Raw genomic sequence first — 19,484 nt, 5'->3', positions numbered from 1 at the left:
ACTTTATAAAAAGCCGTAAAAGTACATTAAAAATTAAAAAAAATAAAATTTCCCGCCAATTTTCATCATTAAAAATCGATTCCTAGACGCCTTCGATACTTCGATGCCTTCTTTTGATCCGAAAATTATAATTTTCGTTAGGCTGATGTTTTAAAACTAAAAAAGGCAGTTGCTTCGAATTCAAAGCTAAAAGTGCAAATAGTCTAGGCAATCTGTATACATTCCTCCATATATATCCATCCTTCACAGATCATTTATATACGTACAAGCTAAATGAAACAGGCTGGGCATTAAGTGTTTATATAAAAGGCAGATAAAGCACTAAAATTTCCTTGTTAATTGAAACTGTACTATTTCCATGTATCTATAAGCATCTTTATATTATCAATGCACAATGTTCCCAAAGTCGTTTTTTTTTGGCCTAAAGTCTAAAAATGTAGATACAGACTTGAAACTTTGCATATCTGGTAATATTAGGATTAATATTATATTTATTATATTATTTTATATTATTGTATATTATTATATTATTATTATATATTATATTATAATATATTATCTTATATTATATTATTTATTATATATATTATACTATATTTTTTATCCGAAAATAAAGAAAATTGTATTTTCTTAAAGATAATTAAATTTTAAACTTTGTGATAGAGGTTTTTTGGGAGTAGAATATTACTTACCCACAAGGAAGAAAAACTCAAAGGTTTTCGTTTTTAAATATTCATACCTTTTCAGATCGATAAATCAACTAGAACTCTGTATGGAAAAAATCTTTAAGTTAGGGCTGCTTACGCTTTACTCTTTATTTAACTAAAATATGTTTTACGCTGTTATTTTTAAATTTTCCAAACATAAAATCAACTACTTCATCAGCTCTGCGATCGTTATTGCAGGGCTTTACGACGTTTCGTTTCATACATTTTTTGGAATTTTTTGCCAAAAAAATCGAATTTGGGACCATTGTGCAATGCCAAATTTTTTATTCAAAATTTCTGAAAGCCTTTAATTTTGTCAAAAACGGAATCGGAGAAATTGAACAAAGAAAATCCGAGTAATACGAAAAAATTGCATATATTTTTATTATTATCTTCAGCTATGTATGGATCAGACATAAAATGTGCCAAGTCCTTTTAATTCAGTTGGAACTGAAACGGGGAGCATCTCTCCATCCGCAAGCAGCATAAGCTGTCCCACACTTGAGTGGTAATGTCATGAGAAATTTCTTGAGAATAATGTTTAATGCCAATCGATATGCACCTAAAGGCTGTGTGCATAAATCGATAGCGACGGTGATTTTCCCGCAAAATGCGGCAGCTTTTCCCCCTTTTTAAACCCTTGGGGGTGTTTCTCCTTTTATATGCGTTTGCTCGAAAAGCACAAGGGCATATTGTGTTTGAGAGCTTCTATGTAACAGGTATGCATATAAGTAAGTATTTACATACTCGTACATTTGTATACTATTGATCAGCAGCAGAAGCCAAATCGATGTAGCCATGTCCGTTTGCATGCCCCACAGCATTCACTTTAAGCAGGGCTCCTTCCGAAAATTGTTTAAATGAATATATAACTATTATCTACCGATACTCAGTGGTACTTCTAAAAATGTGTATTTAGCTGTCGCCAGCTGTTGTTTGCTTTGCCATTTATTTTCAGACTTTTTTTTAAGATGGTTGGATGGATAGTGCTTTGGTACCGGGTATCAAAGATTCGAGATGTTCAATATACATACATATGTATGTATGTACGAGTACATACATAGTTTTCTTACCTGTTCTCTTCTTTGAGTGCGCTGTAAAATGCGCTCGTTTACACCTCAAGTGGCAATCATTTGCCATCGCCCCCAGTGACGTTATCGTGAGAGCTTCCCGGGGAAGTCTCTCTCCTCCCACACAGCCCCATTTCATTCCCCCTTCTCCTGCTGCCTGCTTTACCGCTAATCACCAGCTGTGAGAGTGTCTTGAGTAGGGGAGACAGAGAGAGAGAGAGAGCAGCAGCGTTGACTGCTGCTGTTGTTGATGATGATGAAGTGCCAGCAATGTGACAGTTACAGGATGAGACAGAGACAGCACGAAGTGGAGAATGGGATGTGTGTGTGGGTGTGAACCATTGTAGCGACTCCAGACACCCACACACACACACACACGCATTTGCAATAACGGGACAGCCAGGAGAGCCTATGAAAAGGAAAATGACAATGACAAGGAAAATGGCTCCAGAGTGGCAAAAGGAATTTCCACAAAACGTCAGTTGTCTCTCATAATTCCCAATCGCACCTACTCGTTCTGTTTCCCCAGCCGTAGCTCTCATTATCCCGGCCCAAAGTAATTGAACAGTAATTACTTTGTTCTTTAATCGGTGGGGTTGGCGGGTGATGAGGGAAAATATCCTAAAAATGGAAACAAATCTTAATGTTGGCTTTGAAGCGGACAAGGATAGAAATATATGTATAAAGAGTTACAGAGGGAGAAAGAGTGAGGTCGATAGACCGAAAGGAACAGCAACATTGAAGAGTGCGGTATACATGTGTACATTGTACATACATATGTATGGATGTGTGTATATGTAGAGTAGAATTTTTGACTTGAAGGGATATGGGATATGGCTATACTGCCAAAGAGAGTATTCCCGACTTTCTCTATGTGTGCAGATGTATTGGCATCATTTATACATACATACGTACTTGTGTATGTATGTATGATGCCTGTATACATACATACATATGTATGTATATCGCTTTATATTTACAGCTACTAAACTGTAATCGGGGCCACACACCGGAAGTTGAAATGACTTGAAAATTTATTGCATTTGCTGCACAACGTCGAAAACGCCGGGCATGGTATGTTGTAGTTGTCGTTGTTGTTGCTGGAGTGCAAACGCTTGGCTGCCTTTGGTGTTGCCATCGCCATCACCATCGTCAACGAAACGGAAGTGGCGCGGCAGTCAATTGGGAAGACAGGCGCAGGATATGGCGGGGACCAAAAGTGCCGGCAAGCGGCGATTGCAAAATTGAATAAGCCCACAGAACCCGATCCCCGAGCTGAACCAAAACGAAACGAAGCGAACCGGTCGGTGAGACGCAGACGGATGGAGAAGGCAGAGCACAGCCAGAGGCCGGAACACACTGACTCTACTGGCCATCCTGCCGGCACCGGAGACGCCACAAATTTACGGCGATTTTGCCGTCACTGGCAGGACATATTTTCCCCCCTCCTGAATTTCCTTTTTCGGCATTGGCTGTCCGTCATTCGGGACGTCGAGCGAGCGAGTGAGTGAGTGCATTCAATCCTTGAAGCGTCCATAAAAATCCATTAAATTATTCAAATTGCATAGCAAAAACAGTTTTCCCCTCTCCCTCCACCCATCTTCCGTACAGTTTTTTCCATTTTGTTTTTGTTTTTATTTATTTTTTGTTGTTGTTTGCCGATGACGTCCACCACACAAGCCGAGATTTCTGCCTCTTTCTCTCTCGGCTTTCATCTGCTCCGTTCTTCCGCTCCAGGTTACCTTGGCCAGGTTTTGTGTTTGATTTCATCCCATTTCTCTTCAACTCCTACCTTCTGCCTTCTGCATTCCTATTTCGGCGTTTTTCCGCGTTGCCTGCTTAAAATAAAAGACAGCCGCAGGTTGCAGCCAAACCCAGGACCAAGGAGGAGCTGAAGCAAAAGGACCACGGCCGGAACCAAGCCCAGCCAGGCATGCATCAACAACAGCAAGAACAAGGAGTAGCAGCAGCAGCAGCAGCCGCCAAAGCAGCAGCAGAAGGGGGAGCATATATGCTTGCGCATGCATGCACTTGACTGCCAGTGGGGCTGGGGCTGATGCTGGGACTGGTGCTGGGACTGGGGCTAGGGCCAGGCCAGGCCATAGCCGGGGCTTAGTGCACACCACGTCAGAGCCACAGAGTCGACCAAACCTGATCCGACCAGACCAGACCATACCAGAATAGAGGGGCATGGAGAAGGGAAGAGTGGAGTGCAGTGTGGTGCAGGAAGGTATCGGTTCCACACTGAAATGCAGGCGGAGATGCTCGCCCACTGGCTTACGGCCCCTCCACGTACAGTTGTGTTCGATGAAATAGTAGTGCCGCACCTCATCAGTTTCAAAACTCTTTTTGACACACTTCCAGTTATCCAAATTAAACAAATTATACCTTTTTTAATAGACTGGACTGTCAGCATTAGAAAACCGAAGAAATATCCATACATTTGAATTCCATCTAGGGATGGGTATCGTCAAGCTATCGTACCCTATCACAAGATATCAACGGAGTGGATCGCCAACGGTCGTTTTTTCGCTTATATTTTATAGTTTATGTTTATTTACGTTTTTATATTTTACTTATATATTATGTTTGATGGGTGGTTCCATTTATTACCTCTTTTTTTCAGACTAGTTGTGGATCCTTTTTGTTTTTTTTACCTATGTTTGCTAACACGTAAGTTACTCAATGTTTTGTCCATCCTTCCGTCCAAACTTTCATGTGCATTTTTCTGGCTTGCGATTTCAGTGTCCGCCAGCAGCGTGGTGTGGCTGCGTGCTCTGGGTTACTCGGCATTTGGGTGACGTTGGCCCTACTGTGGGGTCTTTGGCTGCATGCGGTCTGTGGCTTTCATCCCTTTCGTGATTCTGGGTTGCTGTTTGGGCTCAGTCACCATTTGCCCGGTTGTTGTCGTCCGTCCTGTTTTCTCTGTTTGCGGTGTCGTTCGTGTATCGGTTTTCGGTTTCGTTTGTCTCGTTTTGCTTTATCGCATTTGTCGTTCGTTGCCATATCGATCCCACCCTTCCATCTTCTTGTTTTACATGACATAAGCCGGATACCTATAAAATAGTAATGTTCTTTTTTAGAAAATTGAAAAAACAACGAACCTCAAATAAAAACATATACATGTATATCATGTTCTTCATGTTTCTTGAGCTTTAATATTTAGTTTTTAATCAATTTGAACGAACATGGGTCCTTAATCTCTTGCCAACGCTTCAATAGGATTTTGCTCTGGTTGACGGATTTGCAGTTGCAACAATGTATTTGCTATTCCAGCATAAGATTTCGATGAGTTGGCCAAAATCAATTCCTAGCAAGCTTTTCTGGGTGTTTCAAGTCATAATCCGGTTAAAATATCCTTTTAACAGGAGTTTTTCAACTGTAATATAAATTTAATGTATTCTAAAGTATGCCTACATACACAGTTTCGCTCAATGCCATACTATACTCAAACGCCAGGCTAGAAAGTGCTAGCCCATATGAGCTGGGCCGCATAAGGCTCAGATTAGCATGTCCAATGCTAGTTTTTTCATGATTTTAAGTGGTAATCGGATTTCTGTGTATGTGTATTCTTTTGAGTCTATCTTACCATATAATACAACTATACTATCATCAGTCAAACGCATTTTTGTCACTATGACACAGGCCACTCCACATCCGTTTTTCCAGCCTGTACTCTCAGACCCAATCCCGGAGTTTTATGGCACTTCTTGCATTAAAAAATTGTTTAATCAACAGTCTATGAACTGTCACATCACTGACAGAGCAATTTAAAATTTGTTTCAACATTTTTGAGGATACTTAAGGCCTGGTCTTGCCTTCGACCATCGCCGACCATCCTCTAAAAGAGAAGTTTTTTTGTATACAAAATCGATTTTCAGTCTACTTCTTATAGTTAATTGGGTTAAATACAATGGTTAGAGTGCATACAACTTGGCTTTCAATCCCATTATACATCCTGCCTCAAGTTTTTAGTCTAACTCTTAAGTCTGCTCTTCTGAACCGAGCAATGATTTCTTCAACGCCTCAAAATCAAAAGTACCGCTTTGTCCAAAACTTTCTTTCATAAAATTATTCGATATCGAAATTGAGCTTACGGGTGGTGGCTTATTTAAATTAATTTGCTTTGCTTTTCATTTTTAAAAATTAATTTACCCCGCACTACTATTTCATTGAACAGCAGATAGCATGGGTAGTTGTCTAAAGTCATGAAAAACAAGAAGATGGAATGCAAATGTAACGATGTTTCTTAGAGTTTCTAATGCTTACACTCCAAGCTTTCCGTAAATGTATCATTCGTTCAATTTAAAAGACTGGAAATATCTCAAAAAGAGCTTTGTAAGTGATGAGGTGCGGCACTACTATTTCATCGAACACAGCTGTATATGTAAGTATGTATGTCTGTATGTCTGTATGTGGTATGTGTGGGCGCGTGGGTACAGTGGTCTAGGGCTGGAGTCACCAAGGAGATATTTCCAAAGGATATGGTGGGAGGCTTCGATAAGTTGGGTTGGGCGCTGTGATGCAGGGAAGAATGGTGTCTGAAAGAAGTTGGTAAACTGGTAAATTGAGGAGTACTGCGGTGAGATTTTTGGGTGCGTTTTTTGGGTGAAGTTTAAGTTTTACATAATAGCAGGATCGAGTTCAATATCGGTAAGGTAATTATTTAGCTCCAGTTTAATCAGATTAGGCTCTACGGTTCATTCTCCCACGTTGAACCACTGTCTGTGGACCCGTAGGATGAGCTGCTTCTCCGGCATATCTTTTGTGTGTGTTTAGATGACTCGTGCTTGTGTTTAGATTTCTATTCACAGTCTGGTAAGCCCAGCGGCATATCTAATTATTTACCCACACAGTCGCACATACAGCCGCCGTTCCTGCATCCATTTCCGCTTCCCTCTCTTTACGATCCTTTGTAGGTCTCATTATGGTGGATAGAAAATATAGAAAACAGATTTTGTAGCGCGGACGCCGCCACAGCCACAGCCGCAGACGCAGCCACATGAATAAACATAAATTTTTTAGTAATTACATATTTGCACTGTTATTACCTTCAGAGCGCCCCATCCTGCAGCTACCGCGCGTTCGTCTGCTTTTGTTCTTTATGTATCAGCTGGTGGAGCGGATGGGGGGGGCAGACCTTTGCATTACATATTTAAGCGAATATGAAAGTGTGTAATGGATGCGGGCATAGGGGCTGTCGAGGGAAGCCGCAGACCATGCAAATGGAAATGTTCACATCCAGCATGGGGAAACGGTGATCACGCTTGTGCATAGAAAATTGTATAAGCGGAGCAGCAGACACATGGAGAGAGTAAGAGTTCCATTCAACTGCATGCAGCTGTTCACCTTTCACCGCCAGAAGGCAGTGACATCCCCACAGACGGAAAACTGTCAGGACTGTGGTCACTTCCTTGTTCTTTTGTCGTCTTGGCTTGTGACCCATCGACCGTAGGCAGATTGTGATGCTGTTTCGCATTGTTTCTGTTGTCGTGATTATCCGCTGCTGGCATTTTTATGTCCCTCTTACTGTGCCCCGTTGATAGCCTAGATTTGGCTTAGGGTAATTCTGTCGTTTGGCTGTCCAAAAGGCTTCCTTCAAGTCAATTCTCAGTTGCAGTCCATCTCAAAGTCGCACTAACGACATTATTTTTGTGAATTTCGTTCTCTTTGTGATCCTATCGACGAACGCATTCAGCGGATTAAAATTAATTTTTCAAGCTGCAAATCGAGAAACGCGCTTCAAATAAAATGTATATTTTAAATAAATGAATAAATAACATTTATGCAGTGCTCAGACATATGCCTGCAGACACGTGTGTGTGCTTGCTTGTGCGGATAGAATTACATCCACGTGAGTGCAGCTGCAAAACAGTCAAAGTATCATTCAATATGTGAAGCATAGTATTAACGGCTAAAGAGGGGGAAGGCGACTATGCGTTGCTCTAGCAAAGGGGGATCTGTGGGTATTGTGCTTGGACTTCATCCAGAAAATAATCCTGGTGGGGCGAGAGGAACTTGTGCCACCCTCGAATATTGAATATCAATATGAATGGATGTCATCCTGCTGGAATTTTACTATGAAAGGCCCTAATAAATTGGGCATTACCAGTGTTTTGTGTTGGCACACAAGTGGGAGAAATGTCTTCGAAGAGACATCGGAAATCGGTTCGAATTGGCAGCCCCTGATGGCATACTCTCTTCTCTATTACATAACCAGCCCATATCGCAATGCTCAATTGTCAAGTGCCCGATTTAATTAATAGCCAGCAATTGCAGGTGCCCAGCCAATGCAGTAAATAATCGATGCCTACAAACATACGCACTCGTAGGCATATTCATATATCTTTTTTGTCACGCTGCCATTGGCTCAATTTTAATTAATTCTTTATGAACTGCGTGCGTCTCTCTTTCAATATCCCCAGCTATGTGCACCTTCAGCAACCGTTCCTGCACTAGTGACGGGATTCCTGCGGAGCACAAAAGAAGCCGAATGATGAATGACTGCAAAATGAACATGTTTTGTGTGTCGAGTGGAATTGAGTGGAAAGTCAGGCCAAAGATGGGAACGTCGGAAATTTTCAAATATAATCGAACCGATTTTGTTCGAGGGCTTCCAAATCAAAATACCTTCAACGAGTAGACATCGAATGAACATCAGAACAGTGGGGCTGTCACTGTACCTGATTATTGATGACACGCCAACTGACAGCCAACCAACCAAACAAAGATGCAGCTTACAGGCTGCCTTTATGTAGGATTAGGCATCAACCCAGTCTCAGCCTGCCCAGCCTGCCCAGCCTACCCGCCCTACGCCTCAGCTTCGGCCTCATATTCACTTCCACTCCTCAATCACTTTGAAAGGGAATAGCATTTGCCAAAAATACTGATGATACACATACACATGTAAATGCACACACTGGCAGCTGCAAACTTTTGTTGCATACTTAGTAGGGCAGGACAATGCGCCACTGATTGAATTGCATGTAAATTAGCTTGCTGATCCGATTAGAGCCGTGCAACAACAAAACTAATATCCAATGAGTACACTCACACGCGCACACAGCTCAATTATTTTCATGTACACTGACAGAATAAATGGCTAGAAGGAAAGTTCTCCTCCACTACCTATGTACGTCTTAGATTACTACAGTGTTACGGGGAAGGAGATGGAAACAAAAAACATACAATACATACTACATATACGACATACTAACATTCGCTTATCAGATACTATTTGCTATGTGAGTTAAAGGAACTTGTGATCAGCTGGAACTTCTTGCTTTTCTTTATACAATAAATAAATGATGTACTTTACCATGTATATAATATTATATTCAGCAAAGAACATCTAAATTATGATTATATGTACATATTATGGATTAAACCGCAAGAAATTACAGTAGTAGCTCTGATAGTAGCACTTACCCCTTTTTTTTGCGGTGTATATACGTGAGTCTGGCTGGGTGTGCCGCAAAAAGTGCCCGCAGGTAAACGGTGAATGAACACACACATGCGCGCACACACACACTCGAACGCATGAAGAAGCTGAGCAAACACACTCACAGGGAGTGAGTCCTGGGGCAATTTCATTTGCGGCTTAGCTCTTACACAATTGAAATTTTTGTTGCATACTTTCGAGCAATTTGTTTGCAACTCAAGCCACCCTTCCACTATCCCCCATCCACCACCATTCCCCTTATGGCAGGACCCAAAACGAAACCCAAAACCTCCTTCCTTTCCCGACTCTTTCATCCCAACTTGGACTCGATTTATTTTGATGCACTTTTTATTTTTCTATACTACAAAGCCAGCAAAGGATGCTGGATTGAGCAGTGTGATGTGGGTGTATGGGATTGGGGGACTGGGGGGTAATAGCTGGGAGCGGAAAAAAACTTTTGCATACTTTTCATGGCATATTTTCAATCTGCTGCTTCTTTTTCGTTATGAAAGCAGAGAGAAGGCTGCGTCCACAGTTTGGCTCCGTCCAGTAACTGCCATTCACCCTTCAGCTTTCCTCCAGCTATCCACACTGTTCGAGACTGTTCGAGACTGTTCCGCCCTTCCACAGCAGAGGGATATCTCCTGACCACCTCCGACATAAAATGAAAGAAAAACTGTAGACGAACTTATTTATTTTCATACTTAGAGCTTTGGTTTTGGTATTTATTTTTTGTTAGCTATTGTTTGGGTTTGTTCTCCTTTTATTTTTGGGTTTTCTACAGCATACGCCCCTTTGAGGAAAGGCTCTGAGGAAAAATACGCGAAAAGCGCAACCAAAATAAAGAGTAGAGGAAGTAAAAATCTGCTGAAACTGTCTAATTAAAATGGGAGCACCGAAAACTTAAGTCAAATATGTACTTGTAATAAAATCATTTAAAGGCGGGAGAGTTGGTTGAAGAGTCATCGCGGGTTTTGTCGTTTGTCCCACACAACATTATTTATGCACATAACAATGATGCGCAGGGGGACAAGGAAAAGCGAAAGGATGCCGTGCGTGTGCTCTCGGGATCTCTTCATTCCAGCTGCTTCATTAGCATAATCGCCAATTCATAATCTGCCAGGGCCTGGCCAAAACGACCAGACGCAGAAGGGAATACCAACTTTCACTTTCACTGGGGCAATCACCAAGGGGCAGATACGAAAAATACAAATACACCAGCCTTCAGACAACACACACTCGTCCACACTACTATAAGACACACAAAAGCCGTTCCCATCTGGACTTTCTCTGTTGGAATGAAATTTAATGAAATGTGTCCCTGCCTCGTTTCCATTTGGAATCATTTGAGGAATCCCTAAGAATGCTTAAACCGAGAACAGGCGCCAGCCCAACACACACACACGCATGTGTGTGTAGGCTCGTAGGGGGAAAAGGCAATCGAAGCCAGTTGCCTTCGAAAATGAATTCAGTTTGTGACTTGCCGCCCAACAGCAACGGCTGCTTGGTCAGGCACTGACTTCAATGTCGTTCTAATGATTTCAGGCCTTTGGTCTCGAGCAGACACAACATGCCGACAAACACTACACTACACTACACTCTTCTCGGGCGTAGTCTTGGGCGATGACTTGAAGGATGTTGGATAAATCCCGAAATGGAAGCGGGAAAGAAATAATGCAGTGTAATCAGTGCAAAGCCACTGCTAGGTTTGTGAATTACGACCTATTTCATTATTAATGTGTGGAAACCCCTAAATGAAAATGGGAAATCGTTTTTAAAACTTAAGTGTTAAGTGTTAAGTGTTTTTCAGCAGTATTGGAAAGCAATAAACAGCAGCCGACTGATCTGTGTCAGTGTTGGTAAATATCCGAAAACCAAGCCACATTTAAATCTGAGGCTATGGCTGATAGAATAATTTCTATACCTGTGTGTTTGTAAGGGTATCCCTGGTGACGAATAAAACCCTTCGATGTTCATGGAACACAAATGCTTTATTTCCAAAGTGGACTGTATCAAAAATTCTTCTTTTTTTACGCAGCCAACATGTCCATCATGTTCTGCTTTTGTCTTAACACTTTTTTTTCTTAACACTAAAAAATCTCAAAAGTGCGACGCAGCGCGACCAGAAAAAAAATACCAAACTAATGAGGGAAAATTAAGTGTTCAAAAATAGAAAACGAAATTTAAGAAATTCTTTAACGGCTGCAATGCGTTCGTCAACATCCCGGGCCGCCCTGAAACATAGTTTCTGAATTAGGTAGTACTGCTAGCTTGCTGATGGGTCGGGTCATTTCTCCGGTAGATGTCTTAAGCTTCACGGCGCGAACAAGTCCATCTGGTCCAGGATGAGCTTCCAATACACGGGCTAGAATCCAAGCTGCTGGTGGGAGATTGGAGTCCTTGACAAGTACCACATTGTCAACTGAGATGTTGCGTTGCTTGTTGTTCCACTTGTGACGTTGCTGCAAGGATGTTAAATATTCTTGATGCCAGCGCTTCCAAAATCCTTGGTACATTGCTTGCAAGTGCTGCCAATAGTCCAAGCGATTGATTGGCAAATGAGATAGATCGCCTTCCGGGATTGTTGTGAATGGGCGACCAATTAGAAAATGGGCTGGCGACAAGTATGTGAGGTCTGTGTCTGGTGTATAGCATAACGGTCGAGAGTTCACAACCGCACTAATCTGAACAATTAGAGTTTGCATTTGTTCGAAGGTTAACGTCGTCTTTCCTACAACGCGACGAAGGTGCAGTTTGACGGAACGCACGGATGACTCCCACTTCCCTCCCCAGTGTGGCGAATGTGGCGGTATGAAACTCCATTTGATTCCATCGTTGGCCAGCGATTGGGCTACGGTGTGTTGATGCTCCTGCGAAGATAGAAGTTGCTGCATCTCATCTAGTGCCCGTTTGGCACCAACAAAATTTGTTCCGTTATCGCTGAAGATCTGGGAGCATTTTCCTCTGAGGGACATAAATCGACGAAGACAGGCCAGGAAGGTGTCGGTGCTCAGGTCGGCGGCCAATTCCAGGTGTATGGCTGATGTTACAAGGCACACAAACAAACATATGTAGCCCTTAGTTTTTCGAGGATTGCGTCCTCTCCTTTCCTTTAGTATAAATGGTCCAGCGTAGTCACAGCCTGAGTGCTGGAAGGGCAGAGCTTCGGTGATACGAATGCCTGGTAAATCGGCCATGAATTGGTGCTCTGTGTGATTACGTTGGCGAAAACATCTTATGCAGTTGTGGACTAGATTTCTTATAAGATTACGCGCACCAAAAATCCAATATTTTTGACGCATAATAACAAAGAGAGCAGAGACGCCTGGGTGAAGGTTTGATGCATGTTCATGTTCCAAAATCAGTATTGTGATGCGGTGCGATTTCGGAAGCAGTATAGGGTGTTTGACATCAGCTGGTAATTGAGAATTGCTCAGTCGTCCACCAACTCGTAGGAGGCCATTCTTGCATACAATCGGTGAGAGCTTGAGCAGCTGAGAGCGGCTCCGAAGTGGCTTGTTCTCCAGCAGCAGAATTCGATCCTCTTTGAAACATTCCTGAGCCGTTTGTAGGCAAAGAATGCGAGCCGCCTGGATCTCCTCGAATTTCAGCATTTTGCTACTTGCCAACATGCCTGATTTAGGGGCCCTGGTCCCTTGGATGAAGCGCAAGACGTAGGCTACAATGCGAACCAGTTTTGTCCAGGACGAGACGCGTTGCACCAGTGCTTCGAGCGGTGAAAATGAGTCGTCTTCCTGAGTTGTCAATGCGGTGGTCTTCACTTCTTCGTTGCCATAGTTTTCCGAAAGGGAAGAACAGAATTTTGTAGAGCTCAGCTTTACCGCGAGTTTTTCTGGATCTTGCAGCCATGAAGGTCCCATCCACCACAGGTCGAAATTGAGCAGTTCTGCAGCGAGCATGCCTCGGCTGGCGCAGTCAGCAGGATTTTCCTTTGTATTTACATGATGCCATGCATTGCGTGGTATAGCATCGAGTATTTCTGACGTTCTGTTTGCAACAAATGTTTTAAGCTTCGATGGCTGCTGTGAAAGCCAAGCCAGAACTATAGTTGAGTCGCACCATGCATGTATGTCAATGTTCTTATGCTGTAGAGCAGCCTTGATAGATACGATCAGTCGGCTCAACAACAGAGCGCCACACAGTTCGAGGCGCGGTAGTGACTGCTGCTTCAGCGGAGCAACTCTGGTTTTTCCTGCGATGAGTGAAACAGATACGGTGCCATTTGCCTGTACCAATCTGCTGTAGACGACTGCGGCGTATGCCTTAATGGAAGCATCTGAAAATCCATGCAGTTCGATGCGATCCTCCTTGTTGTCAACAAATCGTGGAAGACGAAGTTCCTGGAGTACATTTAGGTCGTTACGGCATTTCTTCCACCAATCCGCAATTTTCGGAGGAAGTTCCGTATCCCAGTCGAGATCGAGTAACCACAATTCCTGAAACATAATTTTAAATTGCACCACCACAGGCGACAGAATACCCAGTGGATCGAAGATGCGTGCCACGTCCGACAGCACTTGTCGTTTGTTGCTGTCCGGATTCGATGAAAGGCAAACGTTGTACGATAAATTATCTTTTTCTGGATCCCAGTGAATGCCAAGAACCTTTGCTGTAGAATGGAGTCCCTTGCCTGGAGTATTGGTTGAAGTAAGAGTTCCGACAAAAATGCGTGATGAATTGGAGACCCATTTGCCAAGCTCCATGCCTGCACGTTCCATTAGCTGAATTAATTCATCTCGCTTGCAAATAAGCTCTTCCTCTGTGTATGCTCCCGTGAGTACGTCGTCCATGTAAAACTCCTCCTTTAAGATTTTAGCTGCAGTGGGAAACTCGTGTTGATGGTCGTGAGCAAGCTGATCCAGGACCCTCACTGCCAAGAATGGTGCGCTAGACGTGCCGTATGTTACTGTGGAGAGCTCATAGTGCTTGATAGGCGTGCTTTCATCTTCTCGCCATACAATGCGCTGGTAACTGCAATGATTGACAGCCACCCAGATTTGTCGATACATTTTGACTATATCTGCAGAAAAGACGAACTTAAACATTCTGAAACGTATACAAATTGAGAATAAGTTTCGCAAAATACTGGGTCCAATGTGCAGGGCGTCGTTCAAGGCCTTTCCGCTAGTATCCTTAAACGATCCGTCAAAAACCACCCTTAATTTTTGTGTAATTACGGGATGATGTGGCAAGTAAAAGCATGGCTTCTTGTCAATGTCTTCTGGCGATAGTTCTCGCATGTGACCCAAATTAAGATAATCACGCATAAACTGTACATACTGTGCGTGCAGGTCGGGATCTCGCTCCAAGCGACGTTCAACACCCCTGAATCTTGCGAGTGCTCCGTGTAGTGTATCCGAAAACTGTTGATTAGGATCTTTGAACGGAAGCTCGACGATGTAACGCCCCTTGGAGTCCCGAGTGTGTGTCTTCATAAAGTGTTGCTCAACTTCATCGTCCTCTGGTTCCCGCTGAAATTCCTGGTTGACATCCTCCAGCTCCCAAAAGCGTCGAAGCGATGCGTCAATGTCAATAGCCGTGTGCATTGTCATTGTAGATGATGAGTTGCTGGTCGTAATAGAAGTTATGACCCATCCAAAAATTGTCGAAATGGCAATGACGTTCCCGTGGCTGTCGAACATCTTTTGGCCGGTGAACACGGTCCACACATAATCGCTGCCCAAAAGAATATCCACTGGCGCTAACGATTGATATTCAGAATCTGCGAGATCGAAGCCATCGAAAGCCCTTAGTGCTGCAGCGTCAATATCGTGTCTTGCCAATGTAGAGGTGATTTTGCTGAGTACGTGAGCGCGTACCTTCATTGTGTGCTCTGAGATCCTTGACTGCATGTCCAGTGTGCTGCAGCCTCTAGTTGTCTCAGCCTTTATAGATGAAATTCCCGAGACCAGAATACGTGATGGAAAACGTGACAGGCCAAGTGCCTGTATGCACCGTTCCGAGATGTATGACAGTTCCGAGCCACTGTCCAAAAGCACCCGACAGATAGTGTGCGATCCCTTTGCGTTTCGAACGAACACTAGAGCTGTTGGCAATGCGCTTTTCCGAAGCCCGTGTGGCTTTGTAGCAGTTGCTGATCCGTTGTATGAGGGTTCAGCTCTTGGAGTAACTTGCGCACGTGCGACGTGGCTGATGGCCACTGTTGCCTCTTCGGGAGTGCTGAGGATGCGCTGCTCGTCACTTCTTGGCTGTGCCCTGGTTGCAGCAGCCTGCGAAGTAGAATTTTCTATATGTAGTAGAGAATGGTGACGAGTATGGCAAAACTTGCATGTGAATTTTGATTCACACTTTCGTGACACATGCCCAAGCTTGAGACAGTTAAAGCACAATGACTTAGCTTTAACGAATGTTCGTCTCTGCTCGACTGATAAGTCACCAAACTGCGGACAAATGTAGATCTTGTGTTCCTTGGAGTTACATTTTACACAAGCACCTTCTTCCAGCGATACCATAGCGTGTGACGATCGCTTGGCTTTGTTTTGTTGTGCACCAACCTTGAAGTCTGTGTCAGTCTCACTTTTGCTTAGCTCAAATTCCTCGCAGCGCCGGTCTAAGAACTTGAGTAAGTCGTTTACAGTTGGCGATTCCAGCTCGCGACTTCCTTCAATCCATTTGCGTCGGGTTTCAGCGTCAATTTTGGCCAGCATGAAATGTATAATCCAGCAGTCCCTATTAGTTTGCCCTGCTGCATCCAAGCCGCGTACAATCTCCGTTGCTCCATCTGTCACCTTACGTAGAATTGAAACGTCTGCTCTGGATGTCGAAGGTAAATTCACAAATGTGTCCAGCAAAGTATTTACAATGTGACGTGGTCGGTTGTAACGCTCCGTTAGGCAAGTCCAAGCAGCAGTATAAGCTGCTTCTGTTATTGGCATATGTCGTATCAAATCAGCTGCTTCTCCAATAACATATGTTTTCAAGTAGTGCAATTTTTGAATGGCTGTCAAATGCTGATTGCTGTGAATCGTACTTTCGAAGAGGTTCATGAAAGCAGGCCATTCCTTGTAGTCACCATTGAACTGCTTGATGTGTATTTTTGGCAATTCGCTTTGCACCCTATTTGCTGTCGAATTTGCGCTCAAAAACGTGGTTTGTTGTTGCGCCAATCGCTCGTTCAGCTCTTGTTGTTGTTGTAAAAAACGAACAAAGTTTTCGTTTCCTGATCCCGATGCTTGTGATCCCCATGGGCTCTCACTGTCGTTATGGTTGCCGCTGGCGATGTTTCCTCCCTCGTTCTCCCTTAGCATACAAGCGCGTTTTAGCGAGTGTAGTAATGTGTTTGCACGCAAGTACTTGTCTTCGTAGGTCTCGTTGTCGATGGCTGGATCAACATACCCCTCCTCCTCATCAAAAAGGGCCATTTTGTCGCTAAGAGTCTCAAACTCCTTCCAAACGGTATTGAGCCTCTCCAATAACACGGTTATTTGCTCCAATTCCAAGTTTGATCCCGCACGTGGATCTTGTGACGCCGTTAGCAAACGCGTGATGCTTGCCTTCGCACGGCTTCTTGCTGATTTCACAAGCTTGAAGTCTTCCATTTTTAAACAATAAGCTTATCCCGGTTGAAGGACCAACAATATGGTGACGAATAAAACCCTTCGATGTTCATGGAACACAAATGCTTTATTTCCAAAGTGGACTGTATCAAAAATTCTTCTTTTTTTACGCAGCCAACATGTCCATCATGTTCTGCTTTTGTCTTAACACTTTTTTTTCTTAACACTAAAAAATCTCAAAAGTGCGACGCAGCGCGACCAGAAAAAAAATACCAAACTAATGAGGGAAAATTAAGTGTTCAAAAATAGAAAACGAAATTTAAGAAATTCTTTAACGGCTGCAATGCGTTCGTCAACAATCCCTCTCAAATCGTTTGCCTCACCTCTAATCCCAATCTTCTATTCCTGCGCTGTTTGCTTCGTTTTGCGGTTTGTCATGGGCCTTTTTGGCCTGTTAATCGAGACTACATGTCCCCAGGTGCTGTCCACCCATCCACTGCTTACCCTTCTGTTGCATCAATTATACAAATGGTATGTCTCGGTGCTTCCGGGATGGGAATTGACTGAATGTGAGGGGAGGACGAAAATAATTCGAGTTAATGTCCGTTCCAAATTGGTTGACTTGGTCCCCGGTCACCAGCCAGCTGATAGGAGCCGTTTGCCTCAGGATAGTTGCATATTGAGTGCCAAGTGCGCAGTGTCCAACTTGGATACGGTCACCGACAATGGACTCCAGAGAATGGATAGCAGAAATCCAATGAAATTCATGAAGTAAACCCTAAACCTTTAGCACGGCCATAGGAAAATCTCTTTATTTTCCTAGTCTCTCTCCAGCCCAGACCACCGTTCCGTCTCTCGTCACTGTCTTATGCCTCACACTTCTCACACTGATAAATACATATGCAGTAGGACCAAATGAGATGGATTTGTGCTGTTAGGTTTATGGCCTAATTCTCATATTTTGGTTAAAAAATTCATAAAACGAATCAGTTTTGCGGTTTAAGTATTGGTTTGGGGTTTGTTCTCCGTTTCCAAGCGGCTGACGGCGCCCATCCAAGTCAGAAATCACAGCACCAGGAATAAAACGGAACTCCACCTAATTTAAAAAATTGGTTCATGGAGAAAGGCTGGTTGCAAACGGGGGGAATGAGGGGAGAAACAAGTGCCTAAAACGAGAAAAAATTCAAAAAATCAACAAAAGAGACAGGGACAACCGAACACGCCCCCTTTCGACCACCCACCTCGTGTTTGGCAACTGACACAGAAATACGGACATGCCCCTGGTGGTATCCAAATTGTATGCAGGTTCTATCCCATCCCGCTGGATATGCCCCGCCCCATCGAACGGTTAGCCAGGCAAATAACAACAAAAAATACGAGAAGAAGTAAAACAAAAATGGTAACAGCGGTGATGACACTCACTGACACAACAAACATAAAAAAAAGAACAATAAACAAATGTTAGTAGCCATGTTTGGAGATTTCGATTCCCTATTTCCGCAACGCGTGCACAAAATCGCATGCACGATAGCCAGAGAATGTGGCATGATTTGCACAACAAATTGGTGTTTTCTATAAAAAGGTTCCTCAAGAAATAAAACTTAATCAAAAAAATCTTAAATTTGGTCTAAAAGTGTGTGTTTGAACGAATATTTCATTTCATTTTGTGACATTCTGTAGAACAGAACATTTTATGATAGATTTTGTTTTTATATCTTTTTGTATGAATTGTTTTCTGAAAAAATTGCAATTGTGTAAGTATATTTGTTGCTTTTGATTATCATTGTTTAATTTCGATGAATTCCTAAAAATTAAATTTATTAAGTAAGCAGCGTAGCGCGCGGGTCTGCTAGTTCGGAATAAAAAGCAAATTATTAGCTAACATAATCTCCTTTTGGAGTACATGTTATTCAGATTCTTCAATACTGGCTTGTAAATGTGGGAAATTATGGAGAAAAATGTGGGTGGGGCACCAATTTGGTCAGCTTATACAATTTTGCTTATTAGCAGTACTAGCAGTAATACAAAGGGTAATGTCAGTGGTGCAGCAGTACAGTAAATCCCTCGTATGGTTTTCCATTTTCATGAATGCGCTCCCGCACGGCAGTAGCCTGTGCAGCAGCTCTCTCGCTTCTTCGTTTCGCACCTTGCTTTCTTTCGCCGTCGCTATCACTCTCTCGATCTGTTGCTCTCTCACTCGCATTAGAGCACGGCCAATTCGGCCAGTCTGCCCTTGAATAGCCTTGATCTAGCACTTACCTCTTGCATATCATGGACCTGATCTTCAATCTGACATGGTCTTTAACCGACCCCGCGTCTTCAATCGAACCCGTCTTGAACCGATTAATTGAACCATCGTGAACTCTCGCTATTGCATCCGCACATCTTTCGCTATCGCTGTCTGTCGCTGGATAGTTTAACATAATACAATTTATAATACTGAACAATCATCGTCTCTTTAACAATCTGACAAACTACGCTACTGAAGAAGCTCAGTGGCTCGACATATGTATTGCTCATTAATACAGAGATGTTTTAGATTGGTCGTTCAAAATTAAAAATTTCCTATAATAAAAGGAGTCGTCCAAGGGCGTACCCAGGGTTGCGGTATTTATTTTACCAGGGAAAACAATCCGGCCCCCCTTCTCAAGATTCTTGGATAAATAACTGGTTTGATGTTAGCAAACATTTCAGCGTAGCAACTAAAAAAAATGAATTTCTTCGCTCT

General features: G+C 43.0%; 1 protein-coding gene across 1 annotated transcript; it reads right to left on the bottom strand.

The window, feature by feature from the left end:
• Window positions 1–11,434: 11,434 nt before the first annotated feature.
• LOC121405436 lies at window positions 11,435–16,798 on the bottom strand. The gene is made up of 2 exons (XM_041596105.1): window positions 15,755–16,798; window positions 11,435–15,469 (listed from the first exon to the last, which is right to left on the bottom strand). Exons 1-2 carry the CDS (start codon window positions 16,796–16,798, stop codon window positions 11,435–11,437), a joined length of 5,079 nt encoding a protein of 1,692 aa, XP_041452039.1.
• Window positions 16,799–19,484: the final 2,686 nt, after the last annotated feature.

Source organism: Drosophila obscura, unplaced genomic scaffold (assembly GCF_018151105.1).
Source record: "Drosophila obscura isolate BZ-5 IFL unplaced genomic scaffold, ASM1815110v1 contig_96, whole genome shotgun sequence".
Taxonomy (NCBI): domain Eukaryota; kingdom Metazoa; phylum Arthropoda; class Insecta; order Diptera; family Drosophilidae; genus Drosophila; species Drosophila obscura.
Note: the sequence above shows the minus strand (reverse complement) of the source record. Positions and strands in the feature narration are given on the sequence as shown.